General features: G+C 44.1%; 1 protein-coding gene across 3 annotated transcripts in view; it reads right to left on the bottom strand.

Moving 5' to 3' along the window:
- MAOA (monoamine oxidase A) overlaps positions 1 to 23,179 on the bottom strand; it is a 75,769-nt gene extending 52,590 nt beyond the window's left edge. The window contains exons 1-3 of one of the 3 annotated variants that reach the window (XM_021079532.1): positions 23,065 to 23,142; positions 13,395 to 13,550; positions 4,390 to 4,484 (exon numbers count right to left, since the gene is read on the bottom strand). Coding sequence is in view for 1 of the 3 variants with exons in the window: in NM_001001640.1 (NP_001001640.1) it covers positions 4,390 to 4,484; positions 23,065 to 23,137 (168 nt within the window). In the remaining 2 variants the exon portion in view is untranslated. 3 annotated transcript variants of the gene reach the window in all.

Raw genomic sequence — 24,429 nt, 5'->3', positions numbered from 1 at the left:
TTCTGGCTGTGGCATGAAGATTAGATTACAGGGAGTGAGGGTATAAGTAGGGAAATGAGGTAAAAGGCTAGGGCAGAAATCTGCCCTAGAGAGGATGGTGGCTCCCACCAGGAGGCAGACATGGAAGTGGAAGGGTGGGTTCTGGATATATTCTGAAGGCAGAGCCAAAAATACTTCCTGACGGAATGAATATGGGGCCTCACAATGTTTGTGTGGAGCTGCCATCCTCCCTTAGGGGGAAGGCTGCTAGAAGAGTGTTCTTTTTCTTCTTCTTTTTTTCCCCTCTTTTTAGGGCTGCACCTGCAGCGTATGGAAGTTCCCAGGCTAGGGACTGAATCAGAGCTGTAGCCGCTGGCCTACACCACAGCCACAGCAACACCAGATCCGAGCTACTTCTGCGACCTACACCACAGCTCACAGCAACGCCGGATCCTTAACCCACTGAGCAAGGCCAGGGATGGAACCCACATTCTCATGGACGCTAGTCGGGTTCGTTACCACTGAGCCACAATGGGAACTCCTGGAAGAGTGTCCTTGATGAGGAAGATAAGAAATTCAGTTTGGATGGGCTAAGTTCAAGATGTCTGTTCAGCAGCCAGATCATCTGCTCATTTAAAACTTCTGTGTCAGAATATTTTATTTAGCATTCTACTGACTTCAAAAGGGAGAGTCAATCAGGGTTTCCATTCTGCTATAATACCAGAAATGGAGCGTTCCCCTGACCACTTTCATCTGGCCCCTATACAATCCTGATGTTCCCTTTTCCTAATTATTGGTGTTGTCCTCCAAACCTTCTCTAATCTATAACATCTTTTTGAAGATATGGAGAACACAACTGGAGTCAGTACTCCAATAAATTTAACAAAGACGGCAAGAGAACTCTTAGGAGTTGCCAAGTATGATGTTTTTGGAACACTGACTCTATTTAAAGTAAGTGAAGTAGTAAAAAGCATGAGGCAGTTTACAGAATGTTTCTGTCGAAACATTTGAAAGGAAGTGCCCCAGGCTCAGCAGGAAGATACTAGAACTGCAACACCATATTCTAGTATGTTGCCCCTCGGTCTCGAGGATCTTGATTTTGATCTCATTACTTCGCCTTTGAAGAGCTCACAAGATGCAACCCCATTAGGAAACAGATATGACATCTTGTGGTAGCCCTGCAGGCATCTCAGCTTCATTTAGGGGGTCCTGCAGAACGATGGAGAACATTGGGAAGGTCGGAACTAATAGAAGATCCACCTAAATAGCTGTCAAGCGACAATATCAGGATTCGAACTCTCGGTCCTTAAAGATCCAGAGTAATTTTTATGGCATCTCCTCCCCCCAGTTATTCTAATTGATTATGCTAGTAGAAGCAATTATAACAATATTTAATTTCTGATTAAATACCACTTCTGTCCCTGCTTCATTAAGCTCTTTTTTTTCTCTTTCTATTCATTTGACATCTTATAGATGCCAAGTCCTCCTTTCTAAGTACTTCAGAGTTCCTTTCTCACACACCAGAAAGGGCATTTTATTTATTTATTTATTTATCTTTTTAGGGCTGCACCCTCAGGTATGGAAGTTCCCAGGTGAGGGGTCAAATCCGAGCTGCGTCTGCGACCTACACCACAGCTCACGGCAATGCTGGATCCTTAACCCACTGAGCAAGGCCAGGGATCGAACCTGCGTCCTCATGGATACTAGTTGGGTTCATTATCACTGAGCTACGATGGGAACTCCCAAAGGGCATTTTAATAGTATGCTCAATACACAGTAGTTCCTGTATGAAGCTGACAAATGATGCAGCATGAAAAAGCAGCCAGGGTGATCACATAGATGGGGAGAAGCATGTTGGAATTTTCATTTCCCTTATACAAAGAAACTTGTTCTTAACTGCAAAATCTGCAACATGACTGATGCTCCCTATTTAATAACCAGAAGGTTTTAAAGATAAGAAAAGTAGGGCGGAGGGACAACTTAATAACTATCTCCAAAATGAAGGAGTATTTTTCAGAAAATGACAGGGGGACTGTATCTCACAAAGTGGTACAGGCAGCATTTGCAATCCTTCTCTTGCACCACAGCGCCCTGCCTTCAATTAGAAGTTGAACTTGGAGGGACCATCAAGTACATTCAGACGATATCTCACTGCCCGGGTGAGAAAGCTGAGATGTAAAGTGCTAAGAGTACTTACCCAAGGTAAGACAGCAGGTCAGGCCAGCACAGGAACCAGAATCCCAGTCTCCTTACTCCCAGGCCCCACAGCTTCCCATGGACTACGTCTGAGGAAGTACTCAGAAATTCTCCATATGCAATTCATCTGGGTTTATATAATTTTTTAGGGCCTCACCTGTGGCATATGGAAGTTCCCAGGCTAGGGGTCGAATTGGAGCTGCAGCTGCTAGCCTATGCCACAATCACAGCAACACCAGATCCAGGCCATGTCTGAGACCTACGCCACAGCCTGCAGCAATGCCAGATCCTTAACCCATTGAGTGAGGCCAGGGATCGAACCCACATTTCACAGACACTATGTTGGGTTCCTAACCTGCTGAGCTACAGCAGGAACTCCCTGGATTTATATAAATGTAAAGCAAGCAAGCAAACACATGCCAAAGAACAGCCCTTCTGTATCATCCCTTAGGGATCTTGTCAAAATGCAGAGTCAGATACAGCAGGTCTGGGACAGGGCTTGAGATTCTGCCTTTCTATCCAGCTCCATAGTGATTCCGAGGCTGTTGGCCCACAGGATATTAGCAAGGCTGTAGGGTACTCTCAGAGCAAAGTGAAGACAGGCCTAGGATACATTCCTGTACATCTAGAAAGGCAGGAAAGTGAATGACAGCAGGGGACCTTGGCTTGATGTGACTGAAAGAGCTGGTATAATATCCTAGTTCAGGGAGTTCCCTGGTGGATCAGCAGGTTAAGGATTCCGTGTTGTCACTGCTGTGGTGTGGGTTTGATCCCTGACCAAGGAACTTCTGCATGCCATGGACGTGCCCCCCCCCAAAATATTGTAGTTCAGATGTTCTTGGTTGGCTATTTCATATCCATATATATTCCCTTTTCCATGCCTGCTTCTATTATGCAGCCTAGAAATGTTAAAGACTTGCTTTCCCAGGCTCCTTAGCAGCTAAGGGTAGCTAGGTACCCAGGCACTGGCCAATGAGACCAAAGCAAATGTCTGCTGGGTCTTCCACCAGAGGACAAGCTTCACTGCAGATGAGACTGGGGCCGCCTCTGCACACTGTTTCCTGCCTTGAATGAGGACACGATACTGAGAGATGCTATAGCCACCTATCACTAGGCAATAAGCCTATTCATCACCCCTCCCTCTTTCCTCTACTAATTTTCGCAGTACTGCTCCGATCTGCTCTTCTTCCTCTGCTTGCCCTGCTTCTCTCTGGTTCCTCTGCCTCTACCCTCCCCTTAAATCAGCACGTTCCCCTAGCCTCCATCTTTGTCGCTAGTTCCTTCCCACCCCAAATCCTTCCCTGCATCCTTTCATCAGTTCAGGTTCGACAACCTGCAACCATTTTTTTTTTTAAATTTTATGGCCATACCCACAGCATATGGAAGTTCCCCAGCCAGGGAATGAATCTGACCCACAGCTGCCTGATCCTTTAACCCACTGGGCCAGGATAGGGATCGAACCCACACCTCCACAGCGACCCAGGCTACTACTGTTGGATCCTTAATCCACTGTGTCACGGAGGGAACTCCAGCATTTCTTTAAATGGCAGTCAACGCTAGCTTGCATGCATCTTTCCAGAAGGTGATGTAAGCCCAAATATCAAAAGGCAGCGATGTAGCAAGAACTGGGCTGCCATCTAATGCCTAGCTGACCCCATCTGAGTGAAGAGTGCCTCTGGCAGCAGCACACCTCTTAGGGTGCAAGGACTACAGGAAAAGTTGCACAGAAATATGCCTCTGTTTACCGTAGTCATGATTGGTCATGCTTCCTCTAAGTTGTGTATCCCTGGATAAATAAACAAGGAACTTATACTAAGTGTGTGTATGTGTGTGAGAGAGGGAGAGAGAGAGCATGTGTGTATGTGTGTGTGTTGTGCGTGCATGGTCACTTTGAGTCCAGATGAACCATAATCCCACCTGAGATACGACATAATCTATTTAAGTCTCTCATATGGAAATTATGACGCTGAATTGGAGTTCTTTAATTGCATTTGTTTTCTTTACTAGAATATCAGCTACTGAAGGTCAGAAGCTATCACTTTTTGGTGGGTGTTTGTTGAAAAGAACAGACACATTTAACGCAATAGTTCAGGGCTACGGAGGACAAATGGCTTAACCGTAAAAACTCCTGAGATTTCCTCTAGCTCAGTGACTTCTAGTGACCCCACTTCTAGTTTGTGTGAAATTTTATATGTAAATATTAAAATCATTTACCCTCACTGTGTATGTTCTTCCTCCAACTCTGTCCCGGGCTTCTAAAACCAAAACATTAATTCCATATTCATTTAAGAGTTTGGCAGCAGATAATCCTAAAAGGAAAAAAAAAAGGAAAACAAAGTCGAGGAACATATTAACATCTACATGTGAAACAACAAAGATTTAACCAGGTCTACATATAATATAAATGCAGGCATCGTCCACAATTCATAGATTTTGCTGCCCATCTAATAAATTCTGACCACACTGTGATGAACTGAACCACCAACCTGAACCACCACTTTTATAATCTAGCATATATTACTTTATCGTAATTTAATTTTATTATGTATCATAAAGCTGGCTGAAATGCAATAATATATATATATATGATTTGGTGACAAATCATATTTAAGAGAATCTGCTGAACCCTTAAATCAACCCTAATCATGCCCCTCTTCTAGAAATCCAGATCACATAGACAGAAGTGTGTTTTCCTGGAAACTCTCCCTAGCTACACCAGCCCCCAGTATAGCTGTGCTTTTCTCATTTTAAAACTTCCCTATAATGATCTATTATTTATATCTGGATTACATGCTTGCTAGATCTTTTTTCCCCACTAGATTCAAAGTTACCAAAGGCAGGAACCATGCTTGATACTTTATTTATTGGCTCAAAGCTGGGCACAGGCTTTCATCCATAAATAAAAACTTTCATAAAAGATAGATTTTTAAATTTAGTATGGTAATGCCAGAAAAAGTAGAGGAAAATGTTGTGGGTTAACTTTATATCAAGGGTGCATGACTTATCAATGATATTAATCTCTTTTTTTTTTTTTTTTTGCTTTTTAGGGCCACACCTGCCGCATATGGAGGGTCCCAGGCTAGGGGTCCAATCAGAGATACAGCTGCCGGCCTGTGCCATAGCCACAGCAACGGGGGATCTGAGTTGCATCTTCAACCTACACCATAGCTCACAGCAACACCGGATCCTTAACCCACTGAGCGAGGCCAGGGATCAAACCCGCATCGTCATGGATCCTAGTCAGAGTCGTTCACTGAGCCACTATAGGAACGCCACTGACGTTAATCTTGATTACCTGGCTGAGTTGGTGTTTGCCAGGTTGCTCCACAGTATTTCCCCCCCACCCCAGCTTCCATCGCTTCCATGTTATACTCTTTGGGCTTTTTTTTTTCCTCTTCTCATTTTTGGCTGTCCCGCAGCATGTGGAGTTCCCAAACCAGGGATCAGATCTGAGCCACAATTGCAACCTATGCCACAGCTGCAGCAACACTGGATCCTTTAACCCGCTGTGCCGGGCCAGGGATCGAACCTGCGTCCCAGCCCTGCAGAGACATTGCCGGCCGATTCCCTTGCACCACACTGAGGACTGCCCCCTGCTATACTCTTTGGAAGGAAGTCTATGTACAGCCACAGTTAAGGAGTAGGGAGTTATGTCCTACTTCCTTGAGGGTGGAGTATCAACGTAAATTATTTGAAATTCATCTGCACAGAAGAGTTGTCTCTTCTCCCCCATTTCTTTATTTAGTCGATCATTTATTTATATCCCTATGGACTCAGAGATAGCTGCTTTATATTGGGGGTTTTAATCCAATACTATGTTATTTACTTTGTTGCTCAGATTGTCTCAGTTTGGGTCACTAGGAGCCCCTTCAACTGGCTCCTATGTCCCCTTGACATGCCTTTGTCATTGTGTTGGTATGTGTGTGTTTATGAGCCCTTCCTTACTTTCTAGTATTACTAGATATTCCAGGCTCATCTTGTCTTTCTCTGCCCAGCGCTACAATCAGCTATGTCTTCAGTGAGCCTTGGTTCCTTTTATTGAAGAAGGGTATTCGAAACCAAGATCTGGGCTCTAGGTGTGCCCGTTGCTACTGGGGTATCATTGTTTCTGGGACCTCCCAGCTCACAGAGGAAGGAAATAAACGTGTTTACACACATTTTTAAATCTATGTTTTTTGGTACATAGAGTGCTGTCTTACACCTACTTATCTTTATACTCCTCTATTACAAAAAGTAAGAACCAGACTACAGAGGTAAACATACTTCAGGGAGGAAAGAAAAAGAATATTAGAGTGAAAGAGAAATAAGAATGAAACCAGGGATAAGATTAGTAAAATGATAGAAATGATACCTAAATATGGATACGAGTGGTTGAGAAGAGGATCTATTCTAAGTGATGTTATTTTTTTTTATTTGTTTTGTCTTTTTAGGGCTGCACTTGAAGCATATGGAGGTTCCCAGGCTAGGAGTTGAATCGGAGCTGTAGCTGCTGGCCTACACCACAGCCGCAGCCACAGCCACAGCAATGCAATGGCTTAAATCCACTCATAATAATACTAAACAAATAAAAACTCTCATTGGTTGGTTACCTTTGGGGAATGCTAAGGAACCAACTTATCAGTAAAAAAAAAAAAAAAAGATTTTGGCATTCTTCCTACCCTCCCCATTTGTTCCAAAACTTGAAGCAACTAAATAGCTAACAAGGGGCAGTTTCACCGTATAGAAGTACGCTAATAAGCGAAGGCAGAAATAATGAGAACATCAGCACTGTGCAACCCCTCATGAATTAATAGACGTAGTACAAGGATCCTCAACAGCTATTAACACGACAAAAAAAGAGAGAACCAGACTTTACCTGCCTCCTCATGGAAGCACATATCCTAATGTATTTAGTAGTATTTAGTGGTGAGGATGTATTTAGCAGTTAGGAAGGAAGGGAAGAGAAAGGGAAGGAGCAAACAAACTGAATTCTAATGTGATCAGGTCTCTAGATCTGATACTTAGGGGCCAGAAGAACATGTTAATACCACTGGGATGCAGTCAACAAAGTCTGGATTGTAGATAGTTACACAGGAGTACCCTGGTTTATTTTAGTTTATCTTATTTATTTATTTGCAGCACCCATGGCATGCAGAAGTTCCAGGGCCAGGGATGGAACCCATGCCACAAGCAATGACCAGAGCTGTAGCAGTGACAGTGCCGGATCCTTAAGCTGCTGAGCCACCAGGGAGCTCCTATTTTATTTATTTTTTAATAACTTGCCTACTCCTGCTCTCTCCTCTTTATCCTTCACCAGCTTTTCCTCTTACATGGCTAACTCTGTCTTGATGTCTGCTCTCAGAGGACCCAGACTGACACAGTATTTTGTTCATATACAGAATGGTATTAAATATACATAGCCAGAATCAAGGATGAGTTTGGGTCTATAAGATCTAAAATGCAAGGAGGCTAAACCATAATATCCAGCACTGCTACCTCTAATGTTTGTATGCACTTTTGACTCCTTCAAGTACAATGTACCCTTACATTGCTGATATCCATCCAAGATTTAGGTATGCAACGAATCTTTGGAATCTGCTCACAAAGGCATCCCAGGACAGTTTAAATGCAAACCAATGTCCACAAATCTTGGTGCAATGTGTTTTCTGGGACAGAGCCAAAGACTTCTTATGCTGACCATCATTTAAAAAAGGATGAAGGTGTGATGAGAAAGATGTTTATGAATTGTGTGGTTATATCTATTTCTGCAGGATTAAGTCCTAGAAGGAAGATTACTAGGTCAAAAGACATGAACATGTTCGGACTCCATATTTAAAAGCAGAGAGGAGGTTCCGCTGTGGCATAGTAGGTTAAGAATCCGATTGCAGCGACTCAGGCAGCTGCAGAAGTGCAGGTTTGATCCTGGGCTGGTGTAGTGGGTTAAAGGATCTGGCATTACAGCAGCTGTAGCGTAGGTCACAGCTTCAGCTTGAATGCAATCCCTGGCCCAGGAACTTCCATATACTGTGGTGCAGCCATAAAAATCTTTTTAAAATAAAAGTGGAGAAACTCAGATGCAAAAAGTTTAATTTCTTCCCAGTTCCCCTTAATCAATCCAACCATAAATGAATCAGATAGATAAAAACACCCTTGGGTTTACTAAAATTACTTGAATAGTACCTCTTTTTTTTTTTTGCTTGTTTTTTAGGACTGCATCCGAGGCATATGGAAGTTCCCAGGCTAGGGGCTGAATTGGAGCAGTAGTTGCTGGCCTACGCCACAGCCACAGCAACGCAGGATCTGAGCCGTGTGTGCGACCTACACCACAGCTCAAGGCAATGCAGGATCCTTAACCCCCTGAGTAAGGCCAGGGATCGAACCCACGTCCTCATGGATGCTAGCGAGATTCGTTAACCGCTGAGCCACGAAGGGAACTCCTAGCTCCTCTTTGAAGGGAGGAGGAACTTGGCCTCTGTATGCTGCCTCAGGAGAAGCAGAGGTGGCTCTGAACTCCAACAGCAGCAGGACCTGCAGTGGTCCTGCCCTCTGACTTCACATCCTACAGATCAACCTCAGGTGCCTTTCTTGTGGCCTCTTACAACCGCCCTTCAGAATAGACTTCATCATCCTTATATTCTGGATGAGAAAACCAAGTGCCCGATATGCCCACAACAAAGTCTCCTGAAAAGTGAAAAATGTTACTTCTTACACTCTCACTTTAGAAGGCTGCAGTCTTACTAAAATTGAATCTAACGTGCAAATTAAAATTCTAAACAAGTTTGGTGAGTGGGGCTCAGTGCCAATAGCAAATAAAACACTCCCTCGGAGGTGAAAGGGGTGGGAGAAGCAGCTGAGTCAGGACAAATGACCATACCAGTAACAAAGGTCATTTTGCACTTGGGCATTTAAGGATATAAACAAAATCAAAAAGCTGAAAAAGTGGTTGTTTCTGCATTACAGGCAAATGATTGACCTTGTCTCAGGAAAGAAAATTTAAGCTCCTAGTTCGAGAAATAAGGAAAATGTTTAAAACATTTAAAAGGGATTTCAGAAAAATGGTTTCAAAAAGGTCTTGGGATTTGAAAGGAGGAAGATTTAAGTCACTGAGAAAAATATTCCTTCTAAGATGCTGAATGAATGGGGCAGGGCTAATATTTCAGTTTGTGTGTTTATTGTGAAGAAGGCTCCGATAAGGAATTTCCATAAAAAGTTAAAAAATACAGAATAAGGAAATACAATCAAGATGCCATTAGAAAAAGTTATTATTTTTGAGTAACTAATAACTGATTTTGAATAAATAACTCAGTAAGTCATAAAGACAAACACATGTGGTCCAGAAAGGCTTTTTTCTAATATATTGACTGTGGCTATTTATTAATTTGAATGGGGAAAAAAAACTAAGATAATGCCTGCTTCAAGATGGAAGTCCTGAATTATACTCCTTAATTCTTTTTTGGTTTTTTGAGGGAAGAGGCTTTGCCCACAGCATGCAGAAGTTCCCAAGCCAGGGATGGAACCCGTAACACAGCAGTGACGCAAGTCACAGCAGTGACAATGCTGGATGGACCCTTAACCCCCTGAACCACCAGGGAACTCCTGTTCTTATCCTGTGTATCACTATGCCTTCTACCCTCCCCCTCATCACTACAAAATTCAGTAATCACTTACGGAAAAAAAATCGTATCTCAACGTCAACTCCACAGGTTAGTTTAAGGGCTTCTGACATTTACTTCAAAATAAAGAAATAAAAACCTTTTCTTTTTGGTAAATGGAATAAAACTGTTAGAAAAGAAGAGATTTTTAAGTGTGAAGTCACTAAATATAATGTAGCTACTAAAAAACAAATTCTATTATGTTTCATATTTGTTAAAAAAAGAGAAAAATCTCAATTTAAACCTTTTTCATCTTGTTCCAGAGAAATACAGATTAGCCAAACCTAAGGGCACTGTGCATTACAGCTCTTCCTGTCACTCCATTTCTATCATTTAATGGCCACCTGGCATCTAGGGCAACACAAGAAGCCTGCTTCCCACCTACCTCTCCTGGTACCCGCTTCCCCAGCTCCAAGATAGGGACAGGGTTTAGCATAATGGTATGCTGGTAAATGGTTAACCCCCATCCCTGGCCTTGGGGGACGGGAGAACACCTGATTTGCAGCATTTGGATTTCCATGCTGTCTACACATTCTCATCACGGCTAAACGACCAGTGTGATTACAAGCTACCAATGTGACAGCACTAAAAGTGAAACTGGCAAGAGACATGTTCCATCAGGATCAGTCCTTTCAAGACAGTACAAGCTGGAGTTTCCTGGTGGCTCAGTGAGCTAGGGATCTGGTGTTGTCACTGTTGTAGCTCGGGTTGCTGCTCTGGCACAGGCAGGTTCGATTCTTGGCCTGGGAAATTCTGCATGCTGCAGGAGGGGGCAAAAATGAATTTTTTAAAAAAAATACAGTAGAAAAACTATTGCCTTTGGAATGGATAAGCAATGAGATTCTGCTGTACAGCACTGGGAACTATATCTAGTCACTTATGATGGATCATGATAGTGTGAGAAAAAGAATGTATATATGAATGTGTGACTGGGTCACTTTGCTTGCTGTACAGTAGAAAACTGACACAACACTGTAAACCAGCTATGACGGAAAAAATAAAAATCATTTTAAAAAGAAAAAATAAAAATAAAAATACAGTAGTAGAAGCTGGCTCCACCACCCTGTTAAACCCGTTAGACCTACAGACTCTTGGGCTCAGGTCAGAGAGGGTAAGAATAAACAGGTTTGGGAGAGAAAGGGTCTAGTGAATCGGCAAGTGTCTGAGATCCGCTGGGTTGTAGAGGATGAAGGGCTACCCTGGAAAGGCATCCTAGCCTCTCCAGTGGGTGTGTTTGAAGGAAGACGCCTAAGTGAGCACCAGCGAAATCTCCCTGCACTTGAACCGGGAACTCTTCCTAGCCCAAATTATAGCAAACTGAGCTCACTAGGAGGAAAAGAGCCCTATACTCCCAAATGGCCCATGGTTTCCTGTGACAGTAGAGGGCCCGGAGAAGCTACATTCACAAAGAGTTTAAAGCCCTATTGTGTAAATAAGAATCTGATCACTTTCAAAACACATAAACCTGAAAAAGGGGCAATAGCAGATCAGGGCACAAGCAAATCTTCAACCACTTTGCAATTAAATATTTTAAATAGGGATGATGAGTTGAAAACAATGTAATTCCTCTTGTGGTTGCTCTCTCTTCAACCATTTGGGTTTTACAGAAACCAAAATAAAATAGGTTAATGGATTTCTTAGAGAGGTTCAAAAAAAAAAAAACAAAAAAAAACCCAAGTCAAAAGCAGACCTCATTTGAGAATTCAGGCAATTGTTAATCCTGGCTATTGGATCTGGAGAGCCTGGGTGAGATGATGTATGCAGCCAGTATCAGCATTGCCATGGCAACCTCAAACCAAAGGCCAGCTTCTTAAAGCCACTGCCCATGGAAACTGTGTTTCCACAGATTCTGCAGTGCTTCCAATGACGGCTACATCCCCACAGAAAGGGAAGGGGAAATGATTTAAGCCACCCAGCACACCTGCAGAAGGAATTAATTATATCCGCAACAAAGCCTTTGAGGAAATGGTCCTTTGCTTCCTGGGCTACAAACCTGTTACTGCGGAACTTAGCTTCATAGTAACCCCTGCCTTCTCTGCCTCGACAAGGGCCCTTTGCTTTATCTTATTTCTTCAAGGCCATTCACATCACTCTGTTTTAGGGGAAAAAGAAATGTATCCATTTGATTTGTGCTACCCTTTCCAGTTCAATTACTGATTTTCTTTCTACAACCAATGATTTGGTGTCTCCCCTTCCCCATTAGAATCTTAAAATGGACTGTATTCCCCACAAAAGATGTCCAATGATCTCACTTTCAATATAGACAAGTGATAAAAATCACCTGTCAGAGTCTGTCTGTTACCCTGCTGTATTTTTACTTCTTAGCGCACATCACCACATGGCACTCTCTATGTATCTGCTGCTTCCCACCACTGCAATCATAGCCACTCCTGTCCAAACCATTGTGGCCTTTTGTCCTTGTCCAAGGCAACATGCCCTCTTGCCCAGAGAGCTGCCTCTTAACTAGTATGCTATATGTGTTATTCATCTTGGCATCCCTAGAATAGAGGCTGCCACGTTGCAGGTGCTCAAACGCTTGTTGTAATGAACAGAGGAACCACACACCAAGAAAACAAAACCATGGTCACCTGGATGAGGGCAATGGAAAAGTTTCTAATGCTACTGAGATGATATTTATCTCAAGCAACTAAGAAAAGATTGAAAAGGATAGGGTGCCCTGTCGTTTAAACTTTTGTGCCCAAGTAAGTCAGCAGATTCCAAATACTACTAGTACATTTCCTGGTCTTTGAACCAGTACTATGCTTTTTGAGCAAAAAAGAGTAAAGATCATTGATGTGCACACAAACTTGTCCCCGATACATACAGACATACATACAATACAATCATTCCTATTATCTAATCTATCTATTATTGATTGATTATTTGGCTAGCTAGCTGGCTAGCTAGCTACCCATCTAGCTAACTAGCTTCCTGTCTCTATCTACCTGTATTTGGTGCTTCCTTTCAGAGAAATAATTACCTGCTTTTGAAAATGCCAAAACTTCTAATCCCTTTGATAAGCTAAAAAGACAGTATTGTCTCAAATGATAAATAGGTGAAAGCTAACAATTAACTTCAATTTGCCCTGAATTCAACAGACTGGTTGTCTAGACAGTCCTAATTTATTTGATTATTGTTCAGCATTCATCTTCATTGTAGATAAATGGATTTTACCCAACTTAGGGAATGCAATTACCCATCAATTCATTATTTGCCCCATTCTTTCACTGAAATTGAACATACACTGAGGGCGCTCCACCCTGCTGTGCTCAGATTCTACACACCAGCTAGAATCTAGTGGTTAGGCAGTCATTTCCAAAATATTTTATGGAATACTAGTCCTCAAGACGCTCTGAGGAAAAGTATCAGTGTTCATGGAAGTTGGAACATGTGTTGTTTCTCCTGGGAAATGTACGGGGCACACTGGTATATTAAAGGCTCTGATAAGTTCTGCAGTGAAGAGACGTGTTTAACTTAGCATTTTTCCGACCTTTTGCCTTCAAAAAAAATTACACCTCAAAAAATACACTTTGGGAAAGTTGTTTTCATCTCTTAAAAGGTTGTCAAATATTTAAGTAATAAACTCACCTGGGCAGGGTCCCAAGTGAAAACGCCTAGAGCACAAGCTAAGTGCTGAAGCAAAGCTTTACTGTAGCTATGGTTTATGCCTGTTGGCTCTCCTAGTTCTTCCTGTTTATTTCTTAAAAGTGGCCATTTTTCTTCAGCTTTGATGTTCATCACCACCTATGAATGTGTATAGTGTACATCACATATTAAATATTTTAAGTTAATTTTCTATTATTCAGTGAATTGATCTCTGACCAACAGAATTCTTACATAAGGGGGGTGGGGGGATGTGCCTGGGCTGTGAGATGGAAATCCTGTGAAATCAGATTGTTGTGATCATTATACAAAAAAAAAAAAGAATTCTTACATAACTGCACACTTGGACTCTTGGACTGAATACTCTGAAGAAAATAAAAAGTACAATCAAACATCAGTTCATACTAAAGTTTTAGAAGCGATGTTTCCAAAGCAGAAAAAAAAAAGCAAAACCGTAAGTTTTGCTCAAACCACATAGTGAGTGCTCAATCAACAAAGAGAATGGGAGCTCTCGTCGTGGCTCAGTGGAAAGGAAACTGACTAGTATCCATGAGGACACAAGTCTGATCCCTGGCATCGCTCGGTGGGTTAAGGATCCGGTGTTGCCATGAGCTGTGGTGTAGGTCACAGACGAGGCTCGGACCCCGCGTTGCTGTGGCAGTGGCGTAGGCCTGCAGCTTTAGCTCCGATTAGACCCCTAGCCTAGGAACCTCCATATGCCGTGGGCATGGCTCCAAAAAGACAAAAAAAAAACCCAGATAGAATGAATAAATAAATGAATGAAGAATGCATGCAGACATGCAAGAAAAAAGGGCTTTAAACTTAAGCCACAACTCAGTCAACTCATTTAATCTGAAAAAAAAGTCACCTTAAAGGTCATCCTTGTTACATTTCAGAATTTATACAAAATCCACAGCACTTCTGTCAAGCATTATTCCCTCCATGAAATCTCTTCCTATCTGTCATTTCCTTCTCCCTTCTGTGCATCACTGAACCCCTGAACCAACCTCGAACACCAAGAGCACTTCAAGTTCATACTTGTTAACCCCCCCACTTCCTACATAGAGGGGTCCTAGGCCTCACATAGTCACTGGAGAGACAAGTGGACTAACAGATAAATTAAAGAATTTAACTCTTCCATTTGGGTCTGAATTTTGTCAGATGCCTTCAATGACCAATGACCTTTATACATCTTTGCAAATGAGTATTAAATCAGAAAGGTGTATTTAACATCAACGGCTTCACTTCAGTATGTAAAATTTGTAAACATCAATCCTTTTTTTTTTCTTTCTTTTTTTTTTTTTTTTTTGCCTTTTTAGGGCCTTGCCCACCGCCTATGGAGGTTCCCGGGCTAGGGGTCGAACCGGAGTCATAGCTGCCAGCCTACACCACAGCCACAGCCACAGCAACGCCAGATCCGAGCCGCGTCCCCGACCTACACCACAGCTCACGGCAATGCCAGATCCTTAACCCACTGAGTGAGGCCAAGGATCAAACCCAAAACCTCATGGTTCCTAGTTGGATTCGTTTCCACTGCACCACAACAGGAACTCCTGTAAACATCAATCTTAGAAATCTACTTTAAAAAAATTACATCAACAACCACAGACTTCCATTTTCTTCACCCATGTTGTCTCTCCCAATTGTTTCTGTTCAAAACATGGCAGGTTTACTGTTTTATTTATCAGGATTTTTTTTTTTTGTCTTTTTGCTATTTCATGGGCCGCTCTCGCGGCATATGGAGGTTCCCAGGCCAGGGGTCGAATCGGAGCTATAGCTGCCAGCCTATGCCAGAGCCACAGCAACGCAGGATCCGAGCCGCGTCTGCGACCTACACCACAGCTCACAGCAACGCCGGATCGTTAACCCACTGAGCAAGGGCAGGGATCGAACCCGAAACCTCATGGTTCCTAGTCGGATTCGTTAACCACTGCGCACGACGGGAACTCCTATTTATCAGGATCTTAATGGAGGAAGTATAGGTGCCTTATTTTTCAGACTACAGGTGTTTTACTTTTTATTCTTGTCTATTTACATATTAACAACTAGTAACTGTTTAATGACCTAATGTATCTTTTGAATTCTTATTTTTCAACACTTCTGTTAAGTCTCAATATCAGCCCAAAGTCTACACTACAGGAACAGTGACAATTGAGAGGTTTCCAAAACATCAGATGTTGGCCTGGCAACAAGGGGAAAAAGTTTTTGTGTAAAAACATGCTTTTTTTTTTTTTTTTTTTTTTTGGTGAAAAGGTCCAATAGCTTTCATCAAATAATCAAAGGACATTTGATCCAAAAAGTCAACAACCACTAATCTAAACTATTCAAACAATTGCTCCACATTGTCCTAATCACACTAGGAATGGACTTTTCAAAAAGGAAATACATTTTTCACATAAAAGTCATCTGATCTAATAGGGTGCCTAATATTTTTAAATTTAAATGTTCATGGAATAGTAACACGCCATATAATATATTCTAAAATATAAATTACTGTGAAACAACAGTCACTAGGTCTTAGAGTGTCAAGCCTCGAAGAAAAGCAGCAATAAAGGTTAATGCAGTTATATGAATGAGCCTATAAAGCAAACCTAGTGAGGCGGGGTAGGGTCCAAGGTCAAGTTATGCCTCTAAGAATTTTGTGGTGTTTGTGAATTCACTTGACCCTCCTGAGCCTACATTTTGGTCCCTTCGAGCTCTTAGGGGTTATAGTTCTGTGACCCTTGAACATGGTGAATATGCAATTATCTCAACTCTCAAAGCTTATCATCTGGCTTTCATGTTCTTATTGACAGTCTTACCTAATAAATCAATTAAATGCTGCTATAAAGTGGGGTTTATTTACTTTGGCCTAGCAACAACTAGAAAAGGACTTTTAAACTAAGGTGCAGAGGAACCATGGAGAAAGTGTGAAAAAGCACCTGTAAGAGAGACCTAGATCCTGATTTTAGTGCCGGATGTCCTATGACAGATGATGAAAACCATTTCCAGAACACAACATGGGAGAAAAAAATGTTGAGGAGGAGTCCAAAAGAGAAAGCAGGGAGTTCGCATCGTGGCACAAGGGAAAGGAATCTGACTAGTATCCATGAGGATGCAGGTTTGATCCGTGGCCTCGCTCAGAGGCTTAAGGATCTGGTGTTGCCGTGAGCTGTGGCCTAAGTCACAGATGAGGTTCGGATCTGGTGCTGTTGTGGCTGTGGTATTGGCCAGCAGCTGTAGCTCTGACTAAACCCCTAGCCTGGGACCTTCTATACGCCGCAGGTGTGGCCCTAAAAAAACAAAAATAAAAAAATAAGAAAGAGAGAGAGAAAGCGGAAGAGACAGACCTTTAGGAAGCCAACTAATTACTGAAAAAGATACTGGATGATAGCTCACGTATAACTTAATCTAACGTCTAACTGTACAGATATCAGAGCTTCAGTTCAAAGATTTCAAGCTGCCCAAATTCATAGGGCTGGCAACATAATAAAGGATAGATCATCCAAAGGAAAATACAAATTGCTGGTAAAAGTGTAAAACATTTTTCAAATAAAAGGACAAAGCAGTCCTAACAATCAACTTGTCTCCAACTGCTTACAATATTTAAAAATGTAACCAGACTTCTTTGGATTGATTCTGTGCAATTTGAATCACCCAGATTTAAAATGCAAAAACTGTCATTATGAAATCTATCTCATACATGCAAGTGTAGTTTTTGAACCCGTGCTGACTGGACGTCTACACTCTTGTAAATCCCTGTGTGTGATATGAAGCTACAACATCAACTCAGTCCTTTGGGGCTCTCACCTGCATCCGATCTGTCCAACATCCAAGATCTGTCGTATGTAAAATATGTCTATGTCATACCTGCACAGAGACTGTATGACCCAATATTCGCCCAAAACAGGCTTCCACATTTCTTCTCAACTGTTGGTCTCTGTGATCCAATTATACTATAGTTATAATATACTTACATAATTACGCTATACTTGATCTATTGTTAAATAGGTTTTTTCACATTAGCTGAGGATTATGTATAGATTCAAATCCATCTGTAAAGGCCAAAGGCTAAAACGGCCCATTAACCGTCAGATAAACCCCAAAGCTCAATCATGAAGATATCAAAAACTCAGAACCCAAATAAATGTAATTCTTATATTTTTGCCCAACATTAAAAGTTAATAAAGTAAGAGTCCTAGCTTATTTTTGAGGGAAAAAGCACTTAAAAGAAAAAAAAAAGATGCAGTATGTGCTGCCAAGTTCTGGGTTAAAATGCCTAAAACACTCCCAGCAGAAATGCTTCTTCAGGGCGAAGTGATGTATTAGAGCAAAAAAAAAAGGAAACTGTGGTATGTTGTGGACTTGCTGGCAGGATTCAGACCATGAGTCAACCTTCTTGCGAAACGGCTTTTCTGTCTCAGATGATGAGATTCAAACCCTGCTGCTCTTACCCAGCACGGCATTCTGGCCGGCTGTGCTCTTGGTTCTTTTAGGGGAGCTCAGCTCAGATCCCGCGTTGCTGTGGCTGTGGTGTAGGCCGGCGGCTGTAGCTCCGATTTGACCCCTAGCCTGGGAACCTCCATATGCTGTGGGTGCAGCCCAAAAAGACAAACACACACACACAGGTGGCAAAAGTCTAATCCCCCAGGACTAGCCAGTGAGTGTTTTATAAGTGTTGTCCCCGTGCTAGTGCTGAGTGTTGGGCAGATGTGGCATGCTGCTGGGGTGATCTCAGTCACTTCCAGGATCTCCTGGCTAGAGGCACTGGAGGCAGCTGTTTTCCCTTCCTGGGAACTCCTGTCATGGGTTTAAATTAAACCACTGCTCACACATAACTGAGGGCCTCCTGACTCTGCATCTGTACTCCTCTTGGTCCCTCCTGTTCCTTTTGCTTTTTTATTTTCCACCCTCTTTATCTCTACCTGTTAAAATCCTACTTATCTCTCAAGGTCTGGGCATTTTGGGTTCAGATTCATAATATTAACATTTCTCTCATTGTATGAATGTCCATGATCTTCTCACTTGATTGCTTCCTGCAAGAGGATGGGGCACCTTGTGGGCAGGGACACTGCTTAACTGCTCTTGATATACCTCTTTCCCCGTGATTTAGCAACTGCCTGGCATATGGCAGGCATATGCCAGCCTGGGCACCAAAGCCCCTTCTGCCTATAATGAGTTGCATTGAGGGGTACAGCGTTCTCTTTCCCTGGATGCGTTCAGAGCTACAGCCAGATAATTACCAAGGAGATGTGGTCTTGAGGATTAAAATCTTTCAGTGATTGGACTAGACTGTATTTTAAAAACTCCTTTGGCCCGAGACTCTGAATTATACATTGTCCATTGGAGGTGGGCTTTTTTTTGCCCCTCTCCCTAAAGAGAGCTGATTCAGAAGTTCTCAGGAGCAGATTTTAAAACCCTCCACCACTGGGTTTTGGACATTTGCTGTATTGGTATCAGCTCATGAGTAAGAACGAGGCAGGTAAAATCATGAGACTCAACTGCTATACTTAAAAGAACATCAAGAAATATAGACACAAAGTAAGTTCAAGTTGTCGGATATAGCATACAAGCTCTACAAGAAGGGAGGGAAATCAAGAGAGCCAGAGCATCAGGAAAAGATTCAGAGAGAACTTTTTTTTTTTTTTTTTTTTGGCCACACCTGCGGCGTGTGCAAGTTCCAGGGCCAGGGCTGGAACCTGAGCCACAGCAGTGACAACTCCTAGATCCTTAACCCGCTGAGCCACCAAGGAACCCCAAGAGGCACTTCTGTGTTAAGAAAGAAAAACAGGGAAGGAATGGAGGGACGAAATAAACTTGATGCAGCACAGTGGACAAAAGAGCAGTGTGCCTACAGCCATGTTAGGGACGGTAGGAAGTGCTACTTGTCCAACAAAGTGAGGATAGATACGTGGTGGGGGGCGGGGAGGGAGCTTGAGAGGCTGGCAAATGACCATTGAGCATCCTGAGCAGAACAAAGTGATCAAAACAATGTTTAAAAAAATCAAGTCTGGAGTTCCCGTCCTGGCTCAGTGATTAACGAATCCGGCTAGGAACCATGAGGTTGTGGGTTCGATCCCTGGCCTCACTCAGTGGGTTGAGGATCTGGCGTTGCCGGGAGCTGTGGTATAGGTCACAGACGAGGCTCGGGTCTGGCGATCTGGCGTGGCTGTGGCTGTGGCGTAGGCCGGCGGCTACATCTCCGATTCGACCCCAAGCCTGGGAACCTCCATATGCCGTGGGAGGGGCCCTAGAAAAGACAAAAGACAGAAAAAAAAAATCAAGTCTGGGAGAACACTGCAGGGTGGACATAAAGGGCCACTGGGAAGATGGTCATAACCTGGCGAGCTGAAGGGGTGAAGGGACTGTTCTGGGGTGGGGGAGACACCGGAAAACAGAGAGAGGGAACAGCCCAAAGGGAAGGTTAGAAGGATCTACTGACTGGTTGTAGAAGATTAAACAAAAGGATGTGTCAAAAATGATGGAAACGGTGGTGGTGCCAAGAACAGAGTCAAGGAAGTGAGGCAAAGAAGCTGGGTTGGAGGGCAAGGAGCCTTTCCAAATGTTGAATATGAAGTAAGAATAAGACATTCGAGTGTGAAATAACCGAGAGCAGATAAGCTACAAGACAGATGTTCAGAGGACGTATTATAGGAGTCAAACTAGAGACTTAAGAATTTTCTATAAATAAGAGAAAGGTGAAGTCCTAGAATGAAAAAGAGGGAGAGAGTGCATAAGAAAACCCCAAAGTGATGAATAGCTGAGCCCGAGGCCATTTCAAAACTAGAAGTTCCCAGGAATATGGGCACAATGAAAGGAACAGAAAAGGAGCAACCAGTGTGGAATAAAAATTCAGGATCCAATAGTGTCACAGGAAGCACAAAAGAAGTTTCAAAAAGGACTTGAAATGGATGATGGATGATGGATGATGGATAAGGGCCAGGGCATGTTGAAGATACCTTTACAAATGAGTAGGGGGTTTTCGCATCTGAAGTATTAATGGAGTACATAAAATTATTTAATTGGTGAGCGGGCAGAAAAGGGCTGTAAAATATGGCTCTGTTTTACAATTTTTAATGACAAAAGAGAGATAAAGGAAGATGCTGCTATTCTTTGTGCAGAGATAGTTATAAAAAAATGAAAGATAAGTGTTAAATGTGCCTTGTTTTTGAGGAAGGTCATTCTGAATGTGTACTCTTCTGGGAACTATTTTGTTGTATAATATAAGTAACATTGCAGATGCTAAGCACTGGCCATATCTTATAAGTATACGGGTAACATATTAAAATGTGCAAATCCTGACAAAAGTTCTAAGAGATCTCCAAAAGTATTTAAAACTGATATGGGGACTATTAAGTAACTCCTGGGGTACTGTCAAGCACACACAAAGCTGCTGTCTTTCTGAGTCCTCAAGAACCCTTGGGAAGCAATGCCTCTCACCTGCTTCTGAAACGCCAGTCTGTGTACCAGGGCTGATCCTGAACCAGATTTGCATCTACTTTTAATTGTGAACCATCTGGCAAGACATCATGGCCAGAAAGCAGTGGTTCTGGTCACTTTGGGTGTTCAAATCAAATCTGACTGATAAGAGATGGTATTAAAGGAATCCCAGGGCCTTTTCCACTGTCGCTGAAGAAGTAGAAGCTGAGTTCTGGACTAGGAGTGTGAACTACTGTGCAAAAAATGCTCCCTTCCTCCCCCCACATGGAAATGAACAATCAATAGTGAATAGTGATCATGGAAAGATCCAGGTTTTGAGGGGCCTGAAGCCTATGTAATTTGGGTGCCCTCTTTAAGAAGAATGCCAATTTACAAATGCAAGATTCAGTATGAAACCGGTTATCTATTTAGAATGAGAACCGGAAGGGCCCTGGAGCTGTCAGGCCACAGAGCATCAAGACCATCAGCTACATGGTAAATCCAGCTCTGCTCACAACCAACTACTTGGAGTAAAGTGTGGAAAGGGAGAAAGAGCCAGTGATAAGGCAGAGGAAAAATATAAAGACAAAATGCTCCTTAAGGAATAGTGACAAGAATAAAATCCCAGAAAGAACCCCGAATTGTGAAATACGGATGGTATGGAGATGGGAAAGAGGCAGAACTCCCAATCAATTGACACAAGACATTATCATCGTATTTCTTTTCCAGTGATGAAGAGTCATGCTGCTTCTAGGAGGCTTGCATACCAGAACCAGTCTTTTAGAAACACCAGTCCACTTCATTGCAGGCACTCAACAAGTGTTTGGTGAACAAATCGAATAAGCTAATGAATGAAAGGAGGGAAACGAGAGAAATACTTCTTTTTCCTCCTCTCTACCAGCACCTGCTTTTCTGATGCTCCGACGACATACCTGCATGGTTTTGCTCTAAGTGGCTGGAGTTGTCAAAGCAACAGCTCCTGCCAATCTCTTCTCTGGTGATTAAGACTGTTAGCCTGAATGGGCCAAGTCAAAAGCTTTCTCCACCCAAATTACTCTGTAAGCATGTTCAGAGTCTCCTCAAAAGACTTCTCCATAAAAATGGCTACTTTGGGGCACCCTCCTTACTCCCTCTCACCTGCTTTCTCCCTTTCTAAATCAGATCCTGCCAGTGCATTTCAGAATTGCTTAACATTCTTCCAGGTCGTGGACAGATGAGTGTGGGACTCTAGCTGGAGCTGAAACACAGTTCCTCACTTTAAGCCATTTTACCAATTATGACAACAAACCTAAGTGACAATTTAATATATGAGTCATGATGAGGTTTCCAGGAAGATCCGAGAGAAGCCTCAGGCAGCATTCAATTGGTCAGCTACACACCCAAACCAGGACGGGGTGGGGGGAAACAAGGTGGCCAGCTGGCTCATCACAGGACAAGATTCAGGCGGTGGAGAAGGAGATGAAAAGGGCATTCCCTTACCTGCCCTCAGCCGGTTTCACAGAGGGATTCTCTCCGGGCAATAAAAAGCCCTACACTTTCTGCAAGTTCCAAAAACCAACCAACCAACCAACCAAAAAAACAAAACAAAACAAAACAAAAAAAAACACCCAGGCAAGGGGTAGGTTGAAACTAAGAGCCCCCCCCCTTAAACCTTTTCCTAAATGATTCCTCTCCTTTCCAGTTACCAAATTTTCTAAGGAAAACAGGTGTAAGAAGATCGGGACTTGAGTTAACACTATGACTACCTCCATACTACAAAAATCTGTATAGTGACTGTCTGTTTAGGGCAAAGGAGGAGAAATCAAGCAAAGCAACTGCCTCAGGAATCGGAGTGGGGGTCTTAAAGGGGAGAAAATCATTGTCCCTTCCCAGGTAGGTGATCCGACCTCTGGACAGTTACCTCAGTTTCTAGGTTTTGCGAAACTGGGACGCACAGAGTACCCACCTCGCAGGACTGCTGAGGATTGAGAAAATCCACGTAAACCGCTAAATACGACTGCACGGCAAGAGCTAGTTAAATGTTAGTATTTCATAGTAGTAGTAAAATGACTGTTCCTGCCTCCCCCCGGTTCACACCGCCAGCGAAATCGGCTCAACCCCACTCCCTCCTGGCAGGATCCGGGGCCCGGCCACGGTGGCACTCTCGCGTGCACAAGAGAGGACCCCCCCAAAAATAAACCCGCCACCCTGCGACTGCAGGTCCCCCACCCCGGGCCGGCCAGGGTCCCTCGGGGCTATCGATGCAGTCCACACTGACCTGAGATGCCGCCTCCTATCACGACTACGTCGACCATGTGGCCCGCGTTGTTCGCCTTCTCCTGACGCTCCATGCTCTGGCCGAGGCTCTCCCGGGGCGTGGGGATAGGAGTGGGGCTGGCCAAGGGCGGAGCGGACTTTTCTACCGACTCTCGGGGGGAGCCCGAGGGCGGAGCCGATTCTTCCATCGATACCCGGGTGGAGTCGGGCGCTGAGGGCGGAGCGGGCCCTGGTACTGGTACTCCCGGAGAACCCGGGGGCGGAGCCCATCCTTCCACCGCTGTTAGGGGGTAACTTAACCCTAAGAGCTGGGTGGACTCTTGGGTCGACACTTGGGAGTTCATGGGTGTTAGAGGTCCTGGTATCGAACTCCGGGGCGTGCTGAGCACTGAGGGCGGGGGAGACCCTTGGATCGACACTATGGAGGAGTCGGAGAGCGGGACAGATGCCTGCACCGAACTCCCGGAGAGGCCGAACACCAAGGGCGGGGCAGACCCTCTTACCACCTCATGGGACGGTTCCAAGAGCGGGGTGGATCTTTGTTCAGATAGTCGGTGGGAGTCGGGTACTGAGGCCTGGCTGGACTGTTGTACTGACAGTCGGGGGGAGTTATAAGGTGTGGGGGGTACCTGCACCGAACCCCAGGGGGAGCCCTGTACTGAGAGCAAGGATAACCCAAGTACTGACGCTTCGGGAGTGTTAGTGGGTGGTGGAGGTGCTGGTACCGATATTCTGAGGAAACCGGGCATCGAGGGCGAGATGGATCCTTGTACTGGCCCTCGTAGGAAGTTATTGGGTCTAAGAGTTTCTGGGACTGATTCCCCAGGGGAGGCGGACACGGAGGGTGGGGTGGGCTCTTGGGGGGACAACTGGGGGGAGGCTGAGGGCGGGACAGATCCCTGTACAGATTCTGGGGGGTTGCTGGTGTTCAGGTTAGAGGCTGGGGCGGCCCCATCTGAGGTGGTCGAGCGGGGGTCAGACATGGGGATCCGGTTGCTCAGGCCGCGGGCGCCAAAGCCCCAGAGGCCAATCTTGATGTCCTTGTCAGTTATCGGGCCAGGACTGGAGCCGAGTCGCGAGGGCGCGCTGAAGCTTCGGGAGTGTGTTACGTCTGGTGAGGACGCGTTCGACGGGGAGCTGGAAAACGGACGGGAGGCAGTCCGCCACTCAGAATGGATGCTCCACGCGGATGTGGAGGACGTGGCCGCGCCCAAGGTGGAAGCCGGGTCGGAGATCCGGGCGGTTACCGGGTCCTGGGCTCTGGACGCGCGCTCTCCCTGCCGCCCGCTCCCGCCGCCGCCAGTGGAAGCCTCTGAGTAGGGAGCGCTCATTGTTCTGGAGCGCGCGGGTGGAGGGCGGGGCTGAG

The sequence above is a fragment of the Sus scrofa genome, chromosome X (assembly GCF_000003025.6).
Source record: "Sus scrofa isolate TJ Tabasco breed Duroc chromosome X, Sscrofa11.1, whole genome shotgun sequence".
Classification (NCBI taxonomy): Eukaryota; Metazoa; Chordata; class Mammalia; order Artiodactyla; family Suidae; genus Sus; species Sus scrofa.
The sequence above is the reverse complement of the archived record's forward strand: the minus strand, read 5'-3'. Positions and strand labels throughout refer to the sequence as shown.